Raw genomic sequence first — 22,332 nt, forward strand, 5'->3', positions numbered from 1 at the left:
CAGCGTTGATGATAAACCAATGTTTTAGCTGCTGCTGAGCAGTGCTTGCACAGCGTCAAGGTTTTCTGTTTCTTACTCCGCCCCTCCGCAGTGATTAGGGTTAGGATAGGCAAAATCTGGCAGGCGGGATGGGGGGGGGTGGGTGCACAGCCAGAACACCTGACCAGAATTGCCTTAAGGGATATTTCATATTGTACAACATCATGCTCAACAATAAAAACCAAAGGGTAGTCTTTCCAAAATAGCTGTTACTCAGATTTTGGCTGGGAGTCAATCTGTTTGTGGGAAGTTGTGAACGACTGCCTTTTCATCACTCTTTCCTTCATTTATTAAATTCTTTATCTCAACCCCCAAGTTTTTCTTGCTTTGGCTCTTCTGGTTCTTTGGTTGGACAGGGAGAGTGAGGGAGCAACTGAATTGACACTTACTTGCTGACTGAGGTCAACCCACCACAACCACCCTTCAAAAAATGGTGTGCCATAAATCAAGGTGAGACACGTAAGAACTCACATACGTCCAGATATATGGACGATACGCAAAACTTAGAAAGACTTAAAGTTCTTTAAAGCAGAGAAGGCTGAAAAACTTAATTGCGGCAAAGGAAATTCCTGCTAGGTAGCCGAGGGGAAAGATGACAACAATACAAATACCAAAGCACTGCAATAGATTGCTCTGAAGAGCTTGTGAAATATTAGAGGACTTTAGAACAGGTTAGATTGACATCTGCCAGGGATACCAACAGCTTGGCTTGCTTTGGACTAGCAAATCTATTCTAGTCTTACTTTTTAGATTTCAGGGCAGACAGAAGTATCCATTTCTCTGATCAAATATTAAAAAAAACAACCAACAACATGTATATTAATCACTAGAGTCTCAACAATATAATTAGTTTTATGCAATCAGATAAAATGTAGACATTGTCTTTCTCTCAATATAAATTAAAGAGTAGTTAATTCAAATTAAGGAATCCAAAAAATAGAGGAATAACATCTGTACAAGTAACAAAGTGCAATTCAAAACAACTGTTTTACTAAAATAGCAGTGTTCAGCAAAGTTACCTCCTCTACGTTGGAAGCCGTTTTGGCAGAGGTCTCCATAAAGATAAGTCCATGCTCTCGTGCAAATGCTTCACCTTCTTCTTTCTTGACTTCTCGTCTAGATTCTAAATCACTGAGATGGAAAAAAAAATAAGTTAGTTGCAAGGTCTAACCTGCCCACGTAAACCTTATTCTTCAAAGACATGCTTAAAAGCCAAGAGCCCCCATTAGAACGTACATACATATGAGTATCTATGAATTATAGAGTGGAATTATTGTAAGCCTTTCCCTTACAGTACATGGAATGGCCACAGACACCTCGCTTGCCTGAGCTATCAGTCCTAGCTGACACAGATCTTATCAAAGACTTCATGAAATGGCTTTCAACAGGATGTGTATATACGTATCTAGCTATTCAGTGAAAGCTAGCTTTAGACATTGTCATTTTAGGTAAATATCACTCTTTTCTAGTATAACGTTATCTACCAATCCACACTGTAAAGCTGAACTGATAAGGGACTGCTATAAATGATTTCTTAATGATTTTAAAAACAAATTTCATTTTTCCTATCCAGTAACAAAACTTCATACAGTCAATTTCTGTTCTGATAAAAAGACTTAAAAGTAAATTATTTTGAACTACAATAGCTGTTTCTCTCCCGATAAGCCTGCATTTAGGTTTGAAACTCCAGGCCTGGCGCTCCAACAGCAGAAGAATTTGAGGTGACTGCTACACAATTTCTTCTTTCTTGCCTTCCAAGCAATTTAGATGAAAGTTATATATTATACAAAAGAACACCCTCTTGGGCTGGACAACTAAAACCAAATCTGCTTCAGTAAATCATAAGACACATAAGTATTTCACTCTTACTTTTTAAAGCTCCTTTAAGAATAAGGAGTACACAGTTTGTCCTTTGTAAGTATATTACATCTTGAGCAATAATAATGCTACATTTATAAATAAATAATAAATATAACATATATATTCAAATAAAGTTTCATTTAAGTTGCGCATGTAAATATATTTTCTCAGATCCACATTTTTAAACTAAACAGCATGCAAATACAGACGTTTAACTTGCACCCAGAATACCAGTAAAAAATATCATACTGGGCTTCTGTGCTGCCAGCCTTGTAATTATACATATATTAAACATAAATGATACTCACTGTGGCATCTACTTTGCAGCAAAGCAGGTTTTTGTTATTTTTACAACTACAACTCAGCACATCATTTAAACGTGGGAGCATTTGATGATACGGATACAAGAAGTGTCTTCTCAAAACAATTTTAAAGTTGACGTTCACTATACGTAAGCGTTCCCAGCATCTCAGCCTCAGGCTTAAGATATCTTAACAAGGTGTTCATTCTCATGTCCCTGAAGTAGCTATCTGGGATTGTAGTTTTGAACTTGAGCAACATCTTTGTTTGCTATTACCATGCTACCCTCAAAAATATCTTGTTTAAAACCTTGATTCACTACAGCGTTATCTCCACGATAGAACAGAAATAAACAACTATTGACTTGAAATAGCACAGCTGCATCGAAAACTGCAGCGATTACCCAGTCAAAACTCACTACTGATACTCTAAACATATTCTTAAAGAGTTTTAACTGCTTCTACTAACCACAGTTGTCTTCCTCTCTCCACTCCAATAAGCTGAAGCATTTGGTCTTACTAGATCAATATAGCTATGTTTTGTTCTGGAAAGAAGATTAAGTACAGTATTTGTCATGTTTTGACACTAGTATTTGTAACGTTTTCAAAAAACAGCTATTATATTTCAGATTAAATTCTCAACACTCTTCAAATCCAGCAATAAGTCAGTACTACAAATGTATACAAAGTGCACTTTGGGGACTCATAAGACCAAAATTTATTCTTTCAAAAATGGTATGCTAGTTTACACGTTCTTCCTTCCACCCATCTCTAGGAGTATGCCCTACCATAACAACTCCTGTAACACGCTTTCAGGATAGCGCAGTATAACTGAGGGAGTTTTCTTTCCATCCACCTCTTTGAAGCTTGAAAATAATTCCCTTTAAAAAGCTTCATAAAGAACTTTAACTTCATGTGGCACTTTAATCTGTAACTTAAAATACATGATTTAAGTATATTTATTGTTTGAATAAAACCTAGTTGTAGCTGGGAATTACTGAGGTAGCTGCAAGTAGCATATTATAACATAGTCATGTGGTATCGCTTGCATCAGCAGAATGCAAGACCAAAATTTAACAGTTAAGAATAATCAGGAATAGTTACAGATGTCAACTAAGTATGGAAATTTATGGAACACTTATCTCAAGTAAGCAGTACACTTTACTGTTTCTCTCGGTCCCATATTTTTACTCACATCAGCATAAAAACAGTAGGTGAGGGACATCACGGGCTTACCAAAGCATTTAATAAAAGAGATTACATTTTTATATTAGTTTGTGAAGACTACGCTTATCACATTCCTCAGAAAGAACATCGTTAGTAATTTTGCAGATTATGTATAAAAATGTGGACAAGCTTCACAACCACTTAATGCTAAACATGTTTTTCGGAGGGAAGTAGAGTGTTGGGGGCAGAGGGAGGAAAACAGAAGGGAGAAGAAGGGGGAAGAAGAAGAAGAAAATAAGAGGTGAACAGGCCAGAGTAGCAAAACCAGACTCTCTTTACCACAAGGCTGTTTCTCAGTAGTATCTAAGAAATGATCTGGATGTTCCTTAAAATTTTAAGGGACAAGCACACACACCATGATTTCAACTGGCAGCTTTAGCTTCAAGAATTGCTGAGGCATGGAGACAGTTAGGGTCAATTAGGTAAAGGCCCATAACTAATAGGTTATTAAATTCTGAGATGATGCTTTGATATCTGGGAAAACCCTAAGTCCAGAAAAAAAAAAAAAATCTAGCCATGAAACTACAGTTCACTGGCTGAAGAACTAAAAAGATTACAGATAAACATAATGTATTTACTGATGTGTTCTTTATAAAGACCTTTAATACAGATCAAAGTCTCAGCATCAATAGGGAACCATTTTAGAACCCTGGACAGTCTAGCTGATGAGAAGAACCAAGTAAATAATCATTTACAAATTGGGTAACACACTTCCAAAACTTTTAGTTGTATTTTCATCACCCAGTGTCTAAGAGCAGCCTGAGTTCACCAGAAAATGGTGGAAAAGCTTTCTTTGCCCCAGTTAAAACATACAGAATATGAAACAGCCTTAGAATTCAGAAACATCTCACATAATCAGTGAGGTGTGCACTTTTTACATTTAAGAAAAAATTAAGTGAATCCTGTAGTATGGGCTTTTTTGTTTTTTTTTTTCCTTTTTTTAATGACATTTTCTCTTCTGTGATTCTTAACCAAAAATTAAAGCACTTTAGGACACTTAAGATTTGGAGTCATATTCTCTTTAAAAGGAGAGATCTAGATGCTTCTAAATGGTGATTCCAGTTGTAAAAAGAAAAGTAATGAGAAAAATAATTCCTATAATCCATGATTTCATGCATTTACAGTCAGTTCTTTTAAAATAAAATTACTTTTGAAAAAGGTACTCAAAATACAGAGTAGTTGATCCACACGTGCTGCACATTGTATCAATCTAACTAGAAATGGAAAGGTTTTAGATTTACCATAGAACTACATCCAGACTGAAAGTAATTTAAAGCTAACAGACTGCCTACAGATAAGAAACCCCAAAAGCTAAAATCCAGAGAAGACTTCAATCTTTACCACTTACAAAACTGTAGTAACTAATTAAATTTTACCTTTTATTTCCAATAAGCATTATAACCATGTTGGAATTGGAATGCTGACGAGCATCTTCTAACCAAGTTGTCAAGTGGTTGAAAGTGTCCCTCCTAAGCATGGAAGAGAATGAAAATTAAAAGCAGTATTTCAAGAAATCTCCTTCCCTTCTGTTAAGTCAGCTTCTCTACTCGAGTAACCAACTCATTTATTAGTACACATGCTCCAGGGATAAAAACCTAGTAATCCCTTTGTGAGAGGGAGAACAGGCGAACAAAAATTTAGTAAACAAGAAGCATTAATGAACTCTGCCTAAAAAGTAATTGAAAACATGTTTGCTACAAAGAGCAAAGAGGATTCTTATAGCTGTAATAATCTGTAATTTTATATACATATAAAAATCCGCTGAATGGAATTTTAAAGCTCCCTAACAACCACAACCAATTCAAACAATGGTACAAAAAAAAAATAATCACATACTCCTATCGTAACATTTGTTCTACTGAAGGCAGAAAACGGTTGATAATTTTCTGTAAGTTTATAAACTGAGTAACGAATTTAGCAGCAGCCTCTTAAAGTATACAAATATGGCATGTTACAGGTTTTACAGAATATGTACAGTAAATATGAAATCACATGCCTGTAAATCTTAAGATTTCACTAAAATCATACATTTATGAATCAAAGATTCATCTGGTGGAAATTCAATAGAAAGAATAAGTTGCTTCCAGATATTAAAAAAATAAATGGGGAACAGAAGGAAAAATGTCTAGAAAATCTCTAGTAAAAGTTGTTGTTTATTTCAGCAATGAGACCCAGGATCCACAAAAGGGAGCCACGCAACCTAACAGGATCTCGGAGTCTGAACGTTTTCTTAAACCAGCCACAGTACCCCCAGTTTTGCAGATGACAAATTGTACAGAGACTTAATTCAATACAGCAGGAAAACCTTCTGAACAGCTGCTACAAAAATCACACTAAAACCTGTACTTTCCCAACCTCATAAACACAGCAATGGTAGAAGTTGCCTGGTATTTTTATGTAACCAAACTTTGATGTTTTACCATTTCCCTCCTTGCAGGATGGCACTTCAGTAAAAAATCTGCTATCATTAAAGAAAAATTATAGCTCATGGTAATAAAAACACTAGAAAGGAATTAATGAAATATTTTAAGGCCTTTCTCAATAAAGGCCATCCAGAGGTTCAAGGTCAAATAGTTCATTAAAATATTTTATTTCATTCTTCTCGAGACTTTATGTATACTTTTTCTAAACCACTGTACAGAGAAAATTGGAAGTATATAGATTAAATATACTTGACTTTGAGCACTTAAGGGAAGTTGGCAAAACATTCAATTACAAATATATATGCAAAAAGCCAAACTAAATTAGACAATTTAACACCCCCATATACTATAGCACAATTCTACAAAGAAATAATTTTAATCCAGTTATACCTCCTTGGTATTCTCACCTTGTAATGTCATACACTAGTAAAGCTCCTGCTGCCCCTCTGTAGTACGACCGTGTAATGGAACGGAAGGACTCCTGCCCTGCCTGGAGAAGACAAAGTTTCATTACTTCGTATCTCAAATTTATTTTTTGGTGCTGAAAATCACAAACTTAGAACCACAGAACCATAGAATTCTACTTTTGAGAGGACAGGGACGAGAATGAGTATGGAGGTGAAATCAGAGAGGGCACAATTGGGGACAAAGTCTCGAACACTAGCAAGAGAAGGCACACAAGGAGAAGACACCAACTACAGCACAGTGCTGTTTAAAAAAAAAAATAATAAATAAATAAATCGGAACAAGACCTCTAAACCTTTTTTGGCAATCCCTGACAACCCAATTTACTGAATGGCTTCACAATACATGAATCATTATTAGAGCACAGAATGGACTCCTAGCAACTAAGCTCTGAAGACAAATTTGAAAGGAAGCAAATAACCCAGAGCTTCACATTTGAATTCAATAACCCGCTCCCTGGGGCAGCTGTTGACACTAGAATAAATAAAGCCCATTGTAAATAAATGATGAATGACATCTTTACGCCCACCATCTGCTGGTGTAAAGGTTGTTGGAAGGCCAAGGATGCAGATTTTATCCGTTATATCATAAACTGCAGCCAGCTTTCAACAGTCTTCAGATGGAATTCTTTCAGTAATCATTTTATTATGAAAAAACAGAAAATGGTTCTGAATCCAATTTTACACAATTCTGCTCCACAGTTAATCAATTTCCTCTGCACTTGATAAATAATGCTTGTCAAACAGCTACAGGATGCAAGAGTCATCTTCATATGCACTGGTGAAAAACTTCAGAGATCCTACATAAATTAGATAGTTCTCACAGAAAAGTATTATGTAAAAATCTCAGCGCTTGCTCAAAAAAACACAGGCCTGAAAAATAAATATCCATAATTGCAGACCTTGAGCTCCCCATGCTCGTGCTTTTCAGAAGTGCTATCTAGCACCTGACAGTTGTTAGAAGAAACGTTTACTTCTAATATTTATTACTAACAGAAGCTTTAGCATAATTCAAAGATAGAACACGATTAAAAAAATACAGATATTAATGGTGAAAAAAACCCTTTATGCAGCAAGATAGTTATCTGCAGAGCTACAGAAAATTACCCTGATTTAAAACCATGAAAAGCAAGAATGAAATATTTTTCAAATACAAGCTATCCTTCAGCCCTACCTAAAAAGTTAGTGTACAGACAACTTTCCCTTCTCACAGTTACTATACTTTTCTTCATATAAGGTCTTCTTGAATTCAAGGACAACTTGATCTAGATTCTGTCGTTGAACAACAACAGCAGCGCAAGTTTTGACACGTTCAGTCTTCAGAAAGCATCCTTATCTTCCAGAATAATCATAGAATACCACATTGAAAGGGACCTCAAGGATCACCTGGTCCAACCTTTCCTGGCAAAACCACAGTCTAGACAAGATGGCCAGAACCCCACCCAGCTGAATTTTAAAAGTGCCCAATGATGGGGAATCCACCACTTCCCTGGGGACGTTATTCCAATGGCTGACTATTCTCATTGTGAAAAATTGTCCTCTTGTGTCCAATCAGAATCTCCCCTGGAGTAACTTGTACCTATTATCCCTTGTCTTTTCCATGTTAACTCCTTGTAAAAAGGGAGTCCCCATCTTCTTTGTAGTCACCCTTTATATACTGGAACATGGTGATAAGGTCTCCCCTAAGCCTGCTTTTCTCAAGGCTGAACAAACCCAGTTCTCTTAGCCTTTCCTCATATGGCAGGCTCCCCAGTTCTTTGATCATCTTGGTGGCCCTTCTCTGGACCCTCTCCAGCCTGTCCACACCTTTTTTCTACAGCAGCAACCAAATCTGAACAGAATGTTCCAGCTGTGGCCTGACAAGGGCTGAGTAGAGTGGGATAACGACTTCTTTATCTCTGCTGGTGATGCCCTTGTTGATGCAACCCAGCATCCCGTTGACTGTCTCTGCCGCAGCAGCACGCTGTTCACTCATACTGAGCTTGCTGTCCACCAGAACCCCCAGGTCCCTTTCCACAGAGCTGCTCCCCAGCTGGGTAGATCCCAGCCTCTGCTGCACTCCTGAATTATATTTTCCCAGGTGTAAGACCTTACACTTGTCCATGTTGAATTTCATAAGGTTCTTGTTAGCTTATTCTTCCAGACTATCTTGGCCTTCCTGTAGGGTGGCTCTCCCTTCTGAAGTGTCCACTTCCCCACTCAGTTCGGTGTCATCATCAAACTTCATCAGGGTACACTTGATCCCATCATCCAGATCACTTGTAAAGATACTAAACAGCGCTGGGGCCAGTATCGATCCCCGGGGGGACCCCACTTGTGACAGGTTACGCAGTTACTTCAGTTTAAAAAAAACCAACAACACACACTTTGTCTCAGCCATTCCAGTGGAAAGAGTTACCAAAGACAGACAATGTATGTAAAAGTTTCAACATGATTAGAACTCATTAGTATATGCACCTGGCCGAGCGCCCAAATGCATCTTTATGTAAACTAAGGTAATAGAATACAGACAATCTGCTAGAATGCACCAAGGAACAGCAAGAAACCAGGTTTTCAGTGCAATACATGGTTCCCTAGAAGCTCCACTAAGGTCTACAACTTTTTGTTGGTGTGGTGACTAGCTCACTTTCAGAGTTACACTGCAGTGGAAGCGGGAAGATGAAAGACCTTTTGGTATCAGACCATGACAGATATTTCACGTGTAGGAACTCCAGCTCAGACAAGGTTGTCTCCAGGAACCAATAAACACTTACTGAACAGGCCTGAACACACACTCTCTCTCTTCAGAGAAAAAGGTGTGGGCTCTGACGTGGGTAGGTCACTAATCATGAAAAAATGTGAGCCTCTGATAAACAAGTGATGTTTTAAGTGCTAAGTAACATTCCTGTTGGCTGTTTCCTGGACTGTAAGCTTTTACAATTCGTATCATATTGTTTAACAAAACCAATCTTTCTGAGAGGAGAGACTTACAGAATCATAGTTCTAGGAGTTACAAGTCTTCAAAATAGTACAAGCAGGGATGAAGATTTTTGAACTCTGGAACTGCATGGACATATATCCCATGTGCTTCTCTAAACATACCTCAGTACAGAGACGAAAACACAATTTCAGAATAGTGATGCAAGCAGAACGTGAAACATTATCAATCGCCTTGGGTCACTAAGATACACAGAGATTTAGGGTGTGCACTAAAGCTTTCAGGTACATTTAAACTATGGACCATTGACATAGTATCAGATTGAAAAAAGACTCCAAGTGTTACTATTACTACAGGAAATCTCATCATCATTTCCGAGCGTGTGGCATAGTCACGCAGGCGTCAAGTTGCAAAACGTTTAGGCAAGTTTTTGCTATCAAAAAGGGTTCCTTGAAAGTTCCTTAACTGCATATTTGTGAATGTGTAAACTAAGGAAAATAAAAGGAAGAGCCATGATGCAGTACAAAGTTAGTTAGATAATGAAATAGGATCCACAACAGCACATCTCCCTAGAAAAACAGTCCATTAATTTTACGGAATTCTCTATTCTCAATGCTGAAGAAGTTGGCAAGTTTCTTTAAGGCCAAAGTTATCTGAGTACATCCCAGCAGGTCTTCAACATCCAAGCTGACCAGTAGTTTTTATTGGGAGGAAACTTTACAGTATCCATCTACATGAGAAATGAGAAATTCTAGTGCACCACAGCTAGTAGCTCTGGACTCCTCCACTTTTAAAAGGGGCATACACATGTGGTGTGTTCGAACCCAATGACACAACACCCCATTCACCCTGGGAATTAGTACTCATTTAAACTTATTTACGCTTTCGTAAGCTTTATAAGAAACTAAAAAGACATCTAAGAAACAGCAACTCACACAAGCGTCACACTACCTGTGACAACTGCCAGTTGGGAACTACTCCACAAAGTTGATCCCTGGAACAAAATGTTCCAGAAAGAGAGAGAAGCAATACATATCTTTGAATATAGTTTTGAAAGTTATAAATAAATTAACAGCCCTTTAGTCACAGGTCAACTTTTTCATACAAATGCATTAATCCTTCTTGCAATCATGTCTCTACTCCAGAAAAAGAAGAATTTTAAGGTGATTTACTAGCTTATAGTACAAAAAATAGGCATAAAAGTAGTATAAAAATGAAAAAAACACCCTGCTGCTTTTCATGGAATCACGGAATTGTCAGAGTTGGAAGGGACCTCTAGAGATCATCTAGTCCAACTCCCCTGCCAAAGCAGGATTGCCCAGAGCACATTACTCAGGACTGCATCCAGGCGGGTCTTGAAAATCTCCAGAGGAGGGGACTCCACAACCTCCCTGGGCAGCCTGTTCCAGGGCTCTGTCACCCTCACCCTAAAGAGGTTTCTTCTCATATTGGAATGGAACTTCCTATGTTCCAGCTTGTGCCTGTTGCCCCTCGTCCTGTCACTGGGAACCACTGAAAAAGAGGCTGGCTCCATCATCCTTCAACCCACCCTTTAGATACAACCTTTTTCAGAAAAGAGGCTCTTGAACAGGAACAGAACTAAAGACGAACCTGTAACAATTTAAGAAAGAGTCAGAATTTATGTGGAGGATTCAGCCAAGTAACATGTTGCTTCAGAATAACCCTGTCAGCATCCTAATAAGAACTGAAATTTCAAGAGGACTAAAGATCCCTAAGGGTGAAACTGTACATATGTCTAAATACAGATCATTTGTACATAAGTCTTCTCTTCTGACATTGTTGAATCTATGCCATTTAGACATCCAAAGCAATTCTCAACACATGACAGAAACAGAAAGCTTTAGTCCTCTCGTATTAGAAATATCCTTATGACTTATTTCAGCTTATAAATATATTTAGAATCATAGAATGGTTTGGGTTGGAAGGGACCTTAAAGATCATCGAGTTCCAACCCCCCTGCCATGGGCAGGGACACCTCCACTAGACCAGGTTGCTCAAAGCCCCATCCAGCCTGGCCTTAAACACCTCCAGGAATGGGGCATCCACAACTTCCCTGGGCAACCTGTGCCAGTGTCTCACCACCCTCACAGGAAAGAATTTCCTCCTAATATCTAATCTAAATCTCCCCTCTTCCAATTTAAAACCATTACCCCTTGTCCTGTCACTACATTTCCTGACAAAGAGTCCCTCTCCGGCTCTCCTGTAGGCTCCCTTCAGATATTGGAAGGCTGCTATGAGGTCTCCCTGGAGCCTTCTCTTCTCCAGGCTGAACAACCCCAGCTCTCTCAGCCTGTCTTCGTAGGAGAAGTGCTCCATCCCTCTGATCATCTTCGTGGCCCCCCGCTGGACCCGTTCCAACAGGTCCATGTCCTTCCTGTGTTGAGGACTCCAGAGCTGGACACAGTACTCCAGCTGGGGTCTCACAAGCACAGAGTATCTTTTGATGCAGCCCAGGATGCGGTTGGCTTTCTGGGCTGCCAGTGCGCGCTGCCGGCTCATGTTGAGCTTCTCATCCATGAGCACTCCCAAGTCCTTCTCAGGGCTGCTCTCCAGCCATTCTCCACCCAACCTGTATTTGTGCCTGGGATTGCCACGTCCCAGGTGCAGGACCCTGCACTTGGCCTGGTTGAACTTCATGCAATTTGCACGAGCCCATCTCTCAAGCCTGTCCAGGTCCCTCTGGATGGCATCCCTTCCCTCCAGCATGTCAACCGCACCACCGAGCTTGGTGTCGTCAGCAAACTTGCTGAGGGTGCACTCTATCCCACTGTCCATGTCTCCGACAAAGATGTTGAACAGCACTGGTCCCAGTACCGACCCCTGAGGAACTCCACTCGTCACTGGCCGCCAACTGGACATTGAACCATTGACCACAACCCTTTGAGTGCGGCCATCCAGCCAGTTCCTTATCCACCAAGTGGTCCATCCATCGAATCCATGACTTTCCAATTTTGAGACCAGGATGTCGTGTGGGACAGTGTCAAACACTTTGCATAAGTCCAGGTAGGTGACGTCTGTTGCTCTGCCCTTGTCCACCAAGTCTGTGGCAGCATCATAAAAGGCCACCAAATTTGTCAGCCATGATTTGCCCTTGGTGAAGGGCATTTGACACCTTTAGGATTTAAGTAGCTACCCTCACTAAAATGGGAGTTCCACTATGGACAAAAGCAAGTGATTCACCCTCCTTCCATCTAAGGCTTTATCCTCAGTAAGAGCTCGCTCTGTTATTGTAGAAAGCCACAGCTTAACTGACAAGAAATCTATAACCAGTCAGAAAATAAAATACCAATAATGTAGCATTTCAATACCCAAATACTTTTAAGCACACGACAGATAAAGGTTTGTGAACACTAAGCTAGAAGGTGTATCAAGTGATCTTAGCTTCCTGAAGTGCCATCATGTATGTGAACTGTAAACTGGCTACTTGCCCTGAAGTTCAGATGATGGTCCTATTGTGTAAACTGCAAAAGGAATAACTATTAAATGGACAAATTCTCCCCTGATCCACGAATCCAGAAATAAGTTAATGCTCCCACATAGCAGCAAACGCAGCCTGCGAACTGATGATCAAACTAGTTTCAGGAACCAAAATAGATCCTCTACAAGTTCTTGTTCCTTCACAGCAGTAAAACGGAGAGCCAAGAGCACTGAGTCATCGTAACTCGAGCTGTAAGATGTAGCCACGCTCTTGCAGGTACAATGGATATAGAGTCAAATTAGTAAAAATATAGCAGAAGAACTCACCAACTACCCATGAACATAAAGATATGCTCTGACTACCAAAACAAGTAGAAAATATCATGAAGTACATCCTAGCAATTGTCAGTATCATTAAGATGAAATGAATATTCATTTCATGAATTAGACACAATTCACGAAAATACATGAAAAATACACAAAAAATAACTGAATTTCCAACTATTACTATATTCCAAATATCTGAAAGTGGACAGACAAGTCACACCATGGTTTTAGGGAAGAGACACATGCCTGCAACAATTATCCCTTCTGTCTTGCACAAACACACTTTTTCGTGCAAGCTCTCAACTACTAGAAGATACTGTCCATTTCATTCGAAAGCTCACTTGTATGGAAACCAAGAAATTACTTGAAATTAGCTTATGAAAAAGAAAAGATCATTTCGGATATATAGTCTTAGTCTGAGCAAGACTAGTCTTAGGCTAAGCAAAACTAAGGTGTTATAGGAACATATTAATGAAAAACACATTTATCACAAATTTCCATGAAATGAATCATAGAATGGTTTAGGTTGGAAGGGACCTTGAAGATCATCTAGTTCCAACCCCCCTGCCATGAAGTAGAAATAGATATTAAAAACATTATTGCATTTAAATACGCAGGAAAAATTCTCATTCCTATCAATTTAGAGAACGTAAATAGTATTACTTAGTATCATCACTGATCTCTCTCCCTGCAGCATCTGAGAGAACTTAAATTCCCTCTTTCAACTACTGCTCATTTTTGCTCATCAACAATGACTTGTTAGTAGCAGTCAATACAATACAGAACATCCCCCTCAACAACAAAATGAAGGCGACTGACTCAGCCTGGTAACAAGCCCAGTATCTCTCTAAAACAATGAAGTTTTTCTGAGGAGAAGCAATTTTAGTATTTCTTAGTGTTACGCTGCCACAAGACAAATAACCTCACGTACACAGCTTGTTTCAACTCACAAAGCTTAGTACCTCCCAGAACGGTAATTTTGATCCTTATCAGCTTCTGTAGACCACTTCTAGTTCCCTAAAAGTTATTTTTGCAACTGACACTAACTAGCTCAAATACCACACTTTCACAAAAGAGTAGCTTAACTTCTCATTGCAGGCAATCACCAACTAACCAGTTGTGACAAAAATATTTATAGAACCATAGAACGGTTTGAATTGGAAGGGACCTTAAAGATGATAGAGTTCCAACCCCTCTGCCATGGGCAGGGACACCTCCCACTGGAGCAGGTTGCTCAAAGCCCCATCCAGCCTGGCCTTGAACACCTCCAGGAACGGAGCATCCACAGCTTCTCTGGGCAACCTGTTCCAGTGTCTCACCACCTTCACAGGAAAGAATTTCTTCCCAATATCTAACCTAAATCTCCCCTCTTTCAGTTTAAAACCATTACCCCTCATCCTATCGCTCCACTCCCTGATAAAGAGTCCCTCTGAAGAAAATAATCTAGAGACTAAAGAGAGACAGGACAAATGAACAATTTGGTCCAATACCTGCGCTCCCCTTAAGTGATCTAAATGCATTAGAAAGGAAAAGTGAAACCCAAGGATTCACAGATCTAAAAAGCTAGGGGTGCCAGAGCACACACAGCAGCCAGGTTGCAGAGCCCAGCAGTTGGGAGGTCAGGAGCAGCCTGCAGCTGGGAGAAAACAGGACATGCTATTTGCTGGTGTGAACATACGATCACCAGCAGAGCTGAGATTGCAAAACCTATCACAAAGTATGGAAGGGCAACATCGAATACCTTTAATGGAATGTGGGGGTTGAGGTTTTTTTGGGAGGTGGTGGTGGTGGTTGCTGCTGGTTTTCATTTGGGCTTTTTTGTTTGTGTGCAGTATTTCTCTTCAGGGGTTTTTTGCATCCAACTCATTTTACTAGACTACCAGCTCACAGGACTAAATACTGGACTACAATTTCGAATGGACAGATGACCATTCCTTAAGTGTATCTTCCAGTTCAGCCTCATGCAAAAAGAATTCCATTTGTACGCTCCCACATGAAAACCAGAGTGCAGTAAGCAGAGCTGACTTCTGTAACGCACTCCTGATCAAAACTCAGATGCTCATGAAAAGTCAAACACTCTCAAGTTACGATAGAAGAGCAGCACACAAATGGATCTCACAGACATGCAACAGCATTCAGCTGCCCCTGTAAGTTACGACATACTCCTGCAGTGAGGTATGCTGCAGGTTCCATATACTCCCTTTTTAAAATACACCTTTCCTTGCCGTGATCTGCTGAAGACAACACAAAATGAGCAGCATTGCATACAAACATCTGGCCAGAAAAACCTGAATTAAAGTGTTTGGGGAGGGACCCTTTTATCAGGGAGTGCAGTGATAGGATGAGGGGTAATGGATTTAAACTGAGAGAGGGGAGATTTAGGTTAGGTATTGGGAAGAAATTCTTTCCTGTGAAGGTGGTGAGACACTGGAACAGGTTGCCCAGGGAAGCTGTGGATGCCCCATCCCTGGAGGTGTTCAAGACCTGGATGGGGCTTCGAGCAACCTGCTCTAGTGGGAGGTGCCCCTGCCCCAGCTATCATCATAAAGCTGCTGCATCACGACGACTGTGGACACTGAGGATGACTGCTCCACGGTAATGCTATGATTCTACGTTCTTATACATATGTTCTTAACCTGAGCCCCCTCAAAAGTCACAGTCTGCTTTTAGTAGGCTTTTTGGAACTTTAAGCTTTTACTAGTCTCTTCTTGATTGCCTGAAGAATTTATTATCTTCATGATTATAGTGAACTTGAGTTCTTAAGTCATCTTCTGTGACAACAGTGAGCCGTATCTCTTCTCCTACAGTGGAAATGCAACGTTTCCTCTAGAGAATTCTTCATTAAAGCTAGTATGTACATCACTATTTCCCAACAGGATGCTATATTAACAAGACCTTGCATGAATGCACAGAAAAAGACTATTTAGAGAAATGTAAGTTCTTAATAGTATAGAAAACTTTTACAAAAAAGTGAGGCAGCATGAGTTCCAGTCTTACAAATCTGACAAAGTATTACTGAGGAAGTAAAGTTACAGTTCAAACAGCTGAAATTTGCACTGTTTTAAGAATACATCACATCAAAAAAGGAAATTTTAGCCATTTTTAATCTTCACAGAAACCAAAGAAAGCTGGGAGATAAAGTACATAGTCTGACGTAGGTGCTGATGATAGAGAGCTTAACCAGAACAAAGGGAAAGCCAGCAGAGCCATATGTTTAAATAATTTTTATGATTTATTACTTACCGTATCCCATATCTGAAGCTTTATCTGTTTTCCATCAATAGTTATCATTCGAGCCCCAAATTCTACACCTGAATAGATTTTACAAAAGATTACATTATTAGCATGTATCAGAAAGAAGAATGTCAAGTACTATGAAAGCAAGAATATAAGTTTAAGTTAACTCAACATCGGATTTGTAGGAAATAATCTCTTTCACAATCTGCTTTTAGTTAATTTTCCAGCTGGAAAATTGGCTGGTTTTCTTCCAGGAAGAAGAACATGTCTATTTGAATGCAAACAGGAAACTGAAGAGTCACAGTTATTATAACACTCTACCAGTGAAAGATTGCTGAAACTAGTTTAGAAGAAATAAAAGCTACAATTCTTTATCAATAAAATATTCTATTAAGTGAGCATACAAATGTCACCTTCGACAAGATAAATGTTATTACTGTATTAATTAAAACTCATCTGCCTTTATGAAAAAAGTGCTTCCAAAATTGTAGCTAGTTAAAGATCAAATTTAATAACCAAGGCAAAAAGTTAATGTACAAAGAGTTAATAAACAAAAGAAATTTCTTCAATAGAAAAATTTAGCCTTCTGTACTGTCTTTTAAAGCAATTTTAAGATCATTAACAGTAAATTAAGCATAAATTGAGGCTATTACTACAGTAGTTAAAACCTGACAAATGCCTAGAGATAGTGGACACATTTAAAGGCTATCAAATTTCCATTAATCTGTGCTTCATATATCCATTATTTCAGAAAAAATAAAGATCTGGTAGCTTTTGTCTAAAATTGGTTACTGTCTAGATTTGGACTGAAGTCTTCCAATTAAGCAGTCCTGATGTGAAGTATTCCAGATGTCTCTTCAAAAGCTTGTTTAGAATATCTGCGGGGGGGTGGGGAGGGGGGGCAGTGTTGCTTTATGCGTAATGTCTTTGGGGATGGAGGCAGGGAACCACCATCCCACACACACTCCCTCGATAAGGGAGTCAAATAAAAACCTTGGGCCAAAGAACACTGTGCTCTCTTCAGCGTTCCAAATAACTTGCAGTAACTGTATGCAAATGAGTTGGAAGATTGGATGGGGAAGGGCAGAAAGGAAGAGGCACGTGAAGGCCAATGCTCTCTCTGAAACTGACTGCAAAGCCAGGGGAAGGTCCTTGGGCCACTACAAGTGTCAACACAGCAGGTATTACTTGATCTCAAACTGCAGATATAGAGCTGCTGATTTAAATCCAGCAACAATCCAAAACGCTTAGTTTCTACACACAACCCCATAGAAAAATTAACAGGATGTTTATCCTGTTCCATTAAAGTATCTGCTGATAAATTCTGAATTTGAAACAACACACATTTTGATGGTTTGTTCTCTTAAAGGAGGAATAGAAGCTGTTCGGTTTACAGTAAGGGCATGTCCTAAGGGCAACGGGCAAAACAAAGAATATTTACAATGTTTTTGTCACCCATATCTACCTACAAACGTTGTGGGGCTTTTTTTCTGTTGGGTTTTTGTATGCATGTTTGGGTTTTGTTGTTGCTGGGTTTGGGGTTTTTTTTTGTGGGGTGGGGTTTTTTGTTTGTATTTTTTTTTTCCCCCCGCAGCTACATCATGCATCTGCTCCTAGACTTCACCTAGCTATATGCCAGGCAAAGAACTGGCACTGCAAACACCCTGCTGAGGCGAAGCTCTTTCCCACAGCCTATCAGTTTGCTGCCGTGACAGGGCTGCCAAAGACATATATATAAGGCATCATATACTTGGCAGGCCTAAAGAAGATGACAATAACTCGTGCCTCCCTACAGAATGCAGGCTCTTTATTCAGCCAGCCTATCTGCTGCCAAGACCCCAGAAATATTTGAAAACTGATGTTAGCCTAAGAATTTGAATTGTATTAGACAGCCACACACAAGGTGTGGGAGGACTGTCAAGAGAGAAAGGGAAGCCATGACCAAACCACCTGATACATTCTGTTACACAAAGAATATTTGTTTATATTTCAAGCATTTATTTTGGTACTCCCCAACCCAGGAAGCCTACCTGTTCCAGGGCACAAACTAAAAATAGATAGTAGAAATACATTTCGTGCGAGACTTATATAAATTGCCTGAAATAACATCAAGAAGTTCAAAAGTTCTGCAACCTTACCAGAGGCTAGCATCTGGTAAGGTTAACATTGAAATTGATCTGAACACTAAGCTTGCCTACAGGGGAATTAATTCCTACACTATTCCTCGTATTTTGTGTGGAAAGATAAAGAAAAGTTTGTATCATTTACTGTAGTTAGATCAGAGGCAATGCATTCTGTCAACATTTGTTTCCCCTAGTATCAATATCAAATTATACCTAACACAAATGGTCCATATCCAACTGAGGAGACAGGAAAAAAACCTCTGTTGCTTCCAAACAGCAAATACCTTCACACTTCAAATCCTTCTCTATCCAGAAGTTAGTCTTCCCAAATAATAAATTTGTTTATTCATCTTTAAGGTTAACTTTGCTTTAGTTTATTTGTAACTTGTCTTCAAGGTTCTGTGGCTAGGCTAATATTCTGTTCTCCAGTGAAAAATCTGTCATTTGCATCACTATCAATGCATTTCAAGCTCAGCCAATTCTGCTTCCACCCCCAGTTTTTAGCTCTTCTGAAGGAACAGTTGAAATACTACAGTTATGATTTTTTCTAATTGTTTCAGATTGTACCTTCCCAATAAGAAAAACGGCCTCCACTTGGCTTTATTAGCTAAGAAATTAATCAGCTAAAGATTCACCGCTACCTTAATACAACACAAATCTTACATTACCACAGCACAAACTCATACAGGCATGTGAGGTACCCGAGCTGCTTAACCATCAGCATTGTGGGGGACAAGAGAGACCTACCAATAGTGAGATCGTGGACTGGTTGAAACCGCTTATCTGTGAACTGTAGCAATAAACATGATTTCCCAACACCTAAAAAAAAAGAAAAGAAAGAAGTTTTAAGCAAATTAAAAGAGATCTGTTAAGAACCAATAGAAATTGATGAATGGTAAAAAAGGAAATGGTATATATTGCTTCAAAGTCATTACCAGAACTTGAGATACTAGATTTCACCTACTTTGAAGTATATGCAACTTTTTTCATAACATAACAGCTTTTAAAGTTCCAGAAACACCAGAGTCAAATCAGGTATTTTCAAAATTTGAACAAAAATCAATTCTTCTTTTGAACTATTCTGCCTTTAAAATTAAGCAGAAAAGTTTCCTAGCAGACCTTCGAAGTATCATTTTCACATCCTCTCTCCACAGTACCTACAGGTCTTGCTGCTCCTCACAATCCTATATCTGCTTCCATTTCAGTACTTTCAGCTTTCTTCCAAGCTAACTGGATCCTCAACAGCACCCCGCTCCCACCTATCTCTTAATTTATCAGCTGGGGTAACAGCAGTACATATATGGCTCTTACAACCATTATTTGTTACTGCCCATAGGTTCCCAATAGGCCGAACAATAGTCCAAGCAGAACTGGCAACAGCTGAGTTCACATTACAGCCAGACAACACCAACATCACCCCCCTCAGATATCCTGATTTCAGACCTAAACAGGTTAACTGCTTCACATTACGTGGAGCAAAAGGGCAATTTCTTCTGTTGGTGAAAGCACAGAAAAGCAAAAGTTAGTAAGAGTCAATAGTACTCAAACTACTCAGGTTTTTAAGCATAATACACTTTACAGTTAATTTTTCTTCTTCCTTTACTTGGAGGGGTCATTCTTCCCATTCTACTCAATCAAATTTCCCATTTTCAGCCCTTTAAAACTCAGCTGTCATACATTTAGTTTACATACATTTAAACTCTGAATTATATCACATCACATACAACACTGTAGCATCCAAGTTCCCCCTGTACTTTGCTTTACCTGTCCAGTAAGATAAGACTATTTTAGCCACATACTAGAGGTCAGCAACAGCTGATCAGGAGTGACATATCTGGTAATAAAAGACAGCAAAGGGATAAAGAAAAGAACCGCGCTGCAAGACACAAGATATGCATACCCAAGGTTTGCATATAGTGACATTGATCTTTCTACTCATAAATTCAGCATTCTTAAAGTTAGTAAGGTTTCATGAGGAAAGAAAGCCTATACACTCACAATCACTGCCCACCTGTCATTTTGGTCTTAAAAGCTAAATGGCCTTTTTCAATCACATCTAACAGAAACAGGAGATTTGACACTCATTTTGTGACAAAATTAAATGCATCAACAGACTGACAACACTCTGAGATTAATATCCCAAGCAACGCAGCAATTCCAGCAGCCTAAGCCAGCTGTTGGTGCTGCTATCCCTACTCTCTTCCCTACAGCATGTTTGTGCCCCTTTCTCCATATTGCTTGAGACTCACCTAAGCCATTTCGGCTGCCTACTGAGTTAGCACGCTAGCCTGACAAGAAGAGTGACAAAGCAAACAGAAATGGCTTCATATGAGGTCAGACAAGCATAAGAGTTCGTTCAAATGAGGGAAGAGAAATGCAGCAGCCGGCAGATCAACAGCTTAGAGTGGCAGGGAACTACAGCCCAAGGCAAAGTTTGCAGCATCAACCTTAACAGATCTCTTTTCTGTAGCTCTCTGGCTTACCACAGCAAGCTGCCAGAACACAAGCAGCTTCGAAGTAGGTATAGAATTTCTTCACCAAAAATTAGTGGACATAAGAGAAATGGATGAGGAGTGGGGGAAAGCGCTGGAAGTAAGAAAGAAACAGGGAGAAGAACAGGCAGAACACTGGAGCTGTAGGGATGGAGAACACAAATCACTAAGGAACCGTAAAATATTAATAGTTGTTCTACTCACAGAACACTGTTTACATATACAGGTAACTTTTATACCACAAATGAAATCCAGCTGCCCCATCACAGAACATAATCACCATCCTGTTTACAAAAAACAACCTATAAATAAAACAACCTATAAATAAAATGAGAAATAGAATGTAGAATAGCTTTTACCATTAACCTCACAAAGTGACTTCAGTATCATCGGATAAACCAGATCCTCAAAACTATCCAATATTCCTGCACAAATCTTGCAAACATTAGAAAAGTATTTGAAAAATCTAATCAACAAAATGACACGTGTCCCATCACCAGTTCTCGAGTGGCAATCTGATATTTCTTGTTTGTGTAAGGCCGGTGACCAGCTTGTTGCTTCATGAGAACATCGGAACACTGGCGTCAGCACAGCAAAGACGACAGACAAGCACAGCCCCTTTGATGCAAGCGCTGTCTCAAACTGGCACAAGATGACTTCACCTCTCGTTACTTCCATGTGGCAGGCCTTTTAGGAGCAGACTGCAGACTGATGGGTTCACACATAAAAACAGAGGAAATAACTAGTTTCTGCTTAATGCCACTCCTGCTACTTCAGCAAAAAATCATCTGGAAGTCCCAAAGTTTTGTACAGCTGTTGACTGAAAAAGAGGGTCCAAAAACTTGCAAACAAAGCTGTAGTGCCTCTTAAATTTAGGTTAGAATCCGTTTCAGATAGTACTCGTAACTATTTTATTGCCTACAACTAATAGTAATATTTAAATTTTATAGTTTTAAGACATTGCAAGTTTGTAATAGGAAAGTTGTTATGAGAATAGCTTGTGGCCCGCTGACACTCAGAGCCCGAGCAGACTGTGCTATCACAGACACAAGGAGGAGCCTGTATCAGGCACCAGAGGTGTACCTGAACTCCCATGCAGTTTACCACCTTGTGACATACACAGATGCTGCAAAGACCAATTAACAGTTGCATGGCAGATAATTCCATGGCATACAAATGGTTTGAAGTAACTACACTGCTTAACTCTAAGAGCAAAGTGGCTTTTTCCCAGTTATTCACTTAGCACTGTAAATCTTATACCTGAAAAGAGGCAGACACTCTGGGAAAAGTAGTTGAGCGTGTCTTACGATAGTCAATTGTAGAACACAAAAGGGACAGATTTAGTTATTTATTAACTCATTCTCCATTTTACTGCCACAATTACTTTAATACAGCTTCAGATAAACCACCCCCAGAGAAAAAAATCTTAGTGTCTTAAAACAAGATTTTTTGAGCAGAGCTTAGATAACCTTCACCAGCGAACACG

General features: G+C 39.3%; 1 protein-coding gene across 1 annotated transcript in view; it reads right to left on the reverse strand.

Annotated features, from left to right (window-relative positions):
* RAB2A (RAB2A, member RAS oncogene family) overlaps window positions 1–22,332 on the reverse strand; it is a 45,152-nt gene that overhangs the window by 15,558 nt on the left and 7,262 nt on the right. The window contains exons 3-7 of the mRNA XM_074146121.1: window positions 19,102–19,173; window positions 16,238–16,305; window positions 6,256–6,338; window positions 4,802–4,894; window positions 1,059–1,170 (exon numbers count right to left, since the gene is read on the reverse strand). Coding sequence (XP_074002222.1) covers window positions 1,059–1,170; window positions 4,802–4,894; window positions 6,256–6,338; window positions 16,238–16,305; window positions 19,102–19,173 — 428 coding nt within the window. The remainder of the gene's footprint in view (window positions 1–1,058; window positions 1,171–4,801; window positions 4,895–6,255; window positions 6,339–16,237; window positions 16,306–19,101; window positions 19,174–22,332) is intronic.

The sequence above is a fragment of the Numenius arquata genome, chromosome 4, assembly GCF_964106895.1.
Source record: "Numenius arquata chromosome 4, bNumArq3.hap1.1, whole genome shotgun sequence".
In the NCBI taxonomy this organism is placed as follows: domain Eukaryota; kingdom Metazoa; phylum Chordata; class Aves; order Charadriiformes; family Scolopacidae; genus Numenius; species Numenius arquata.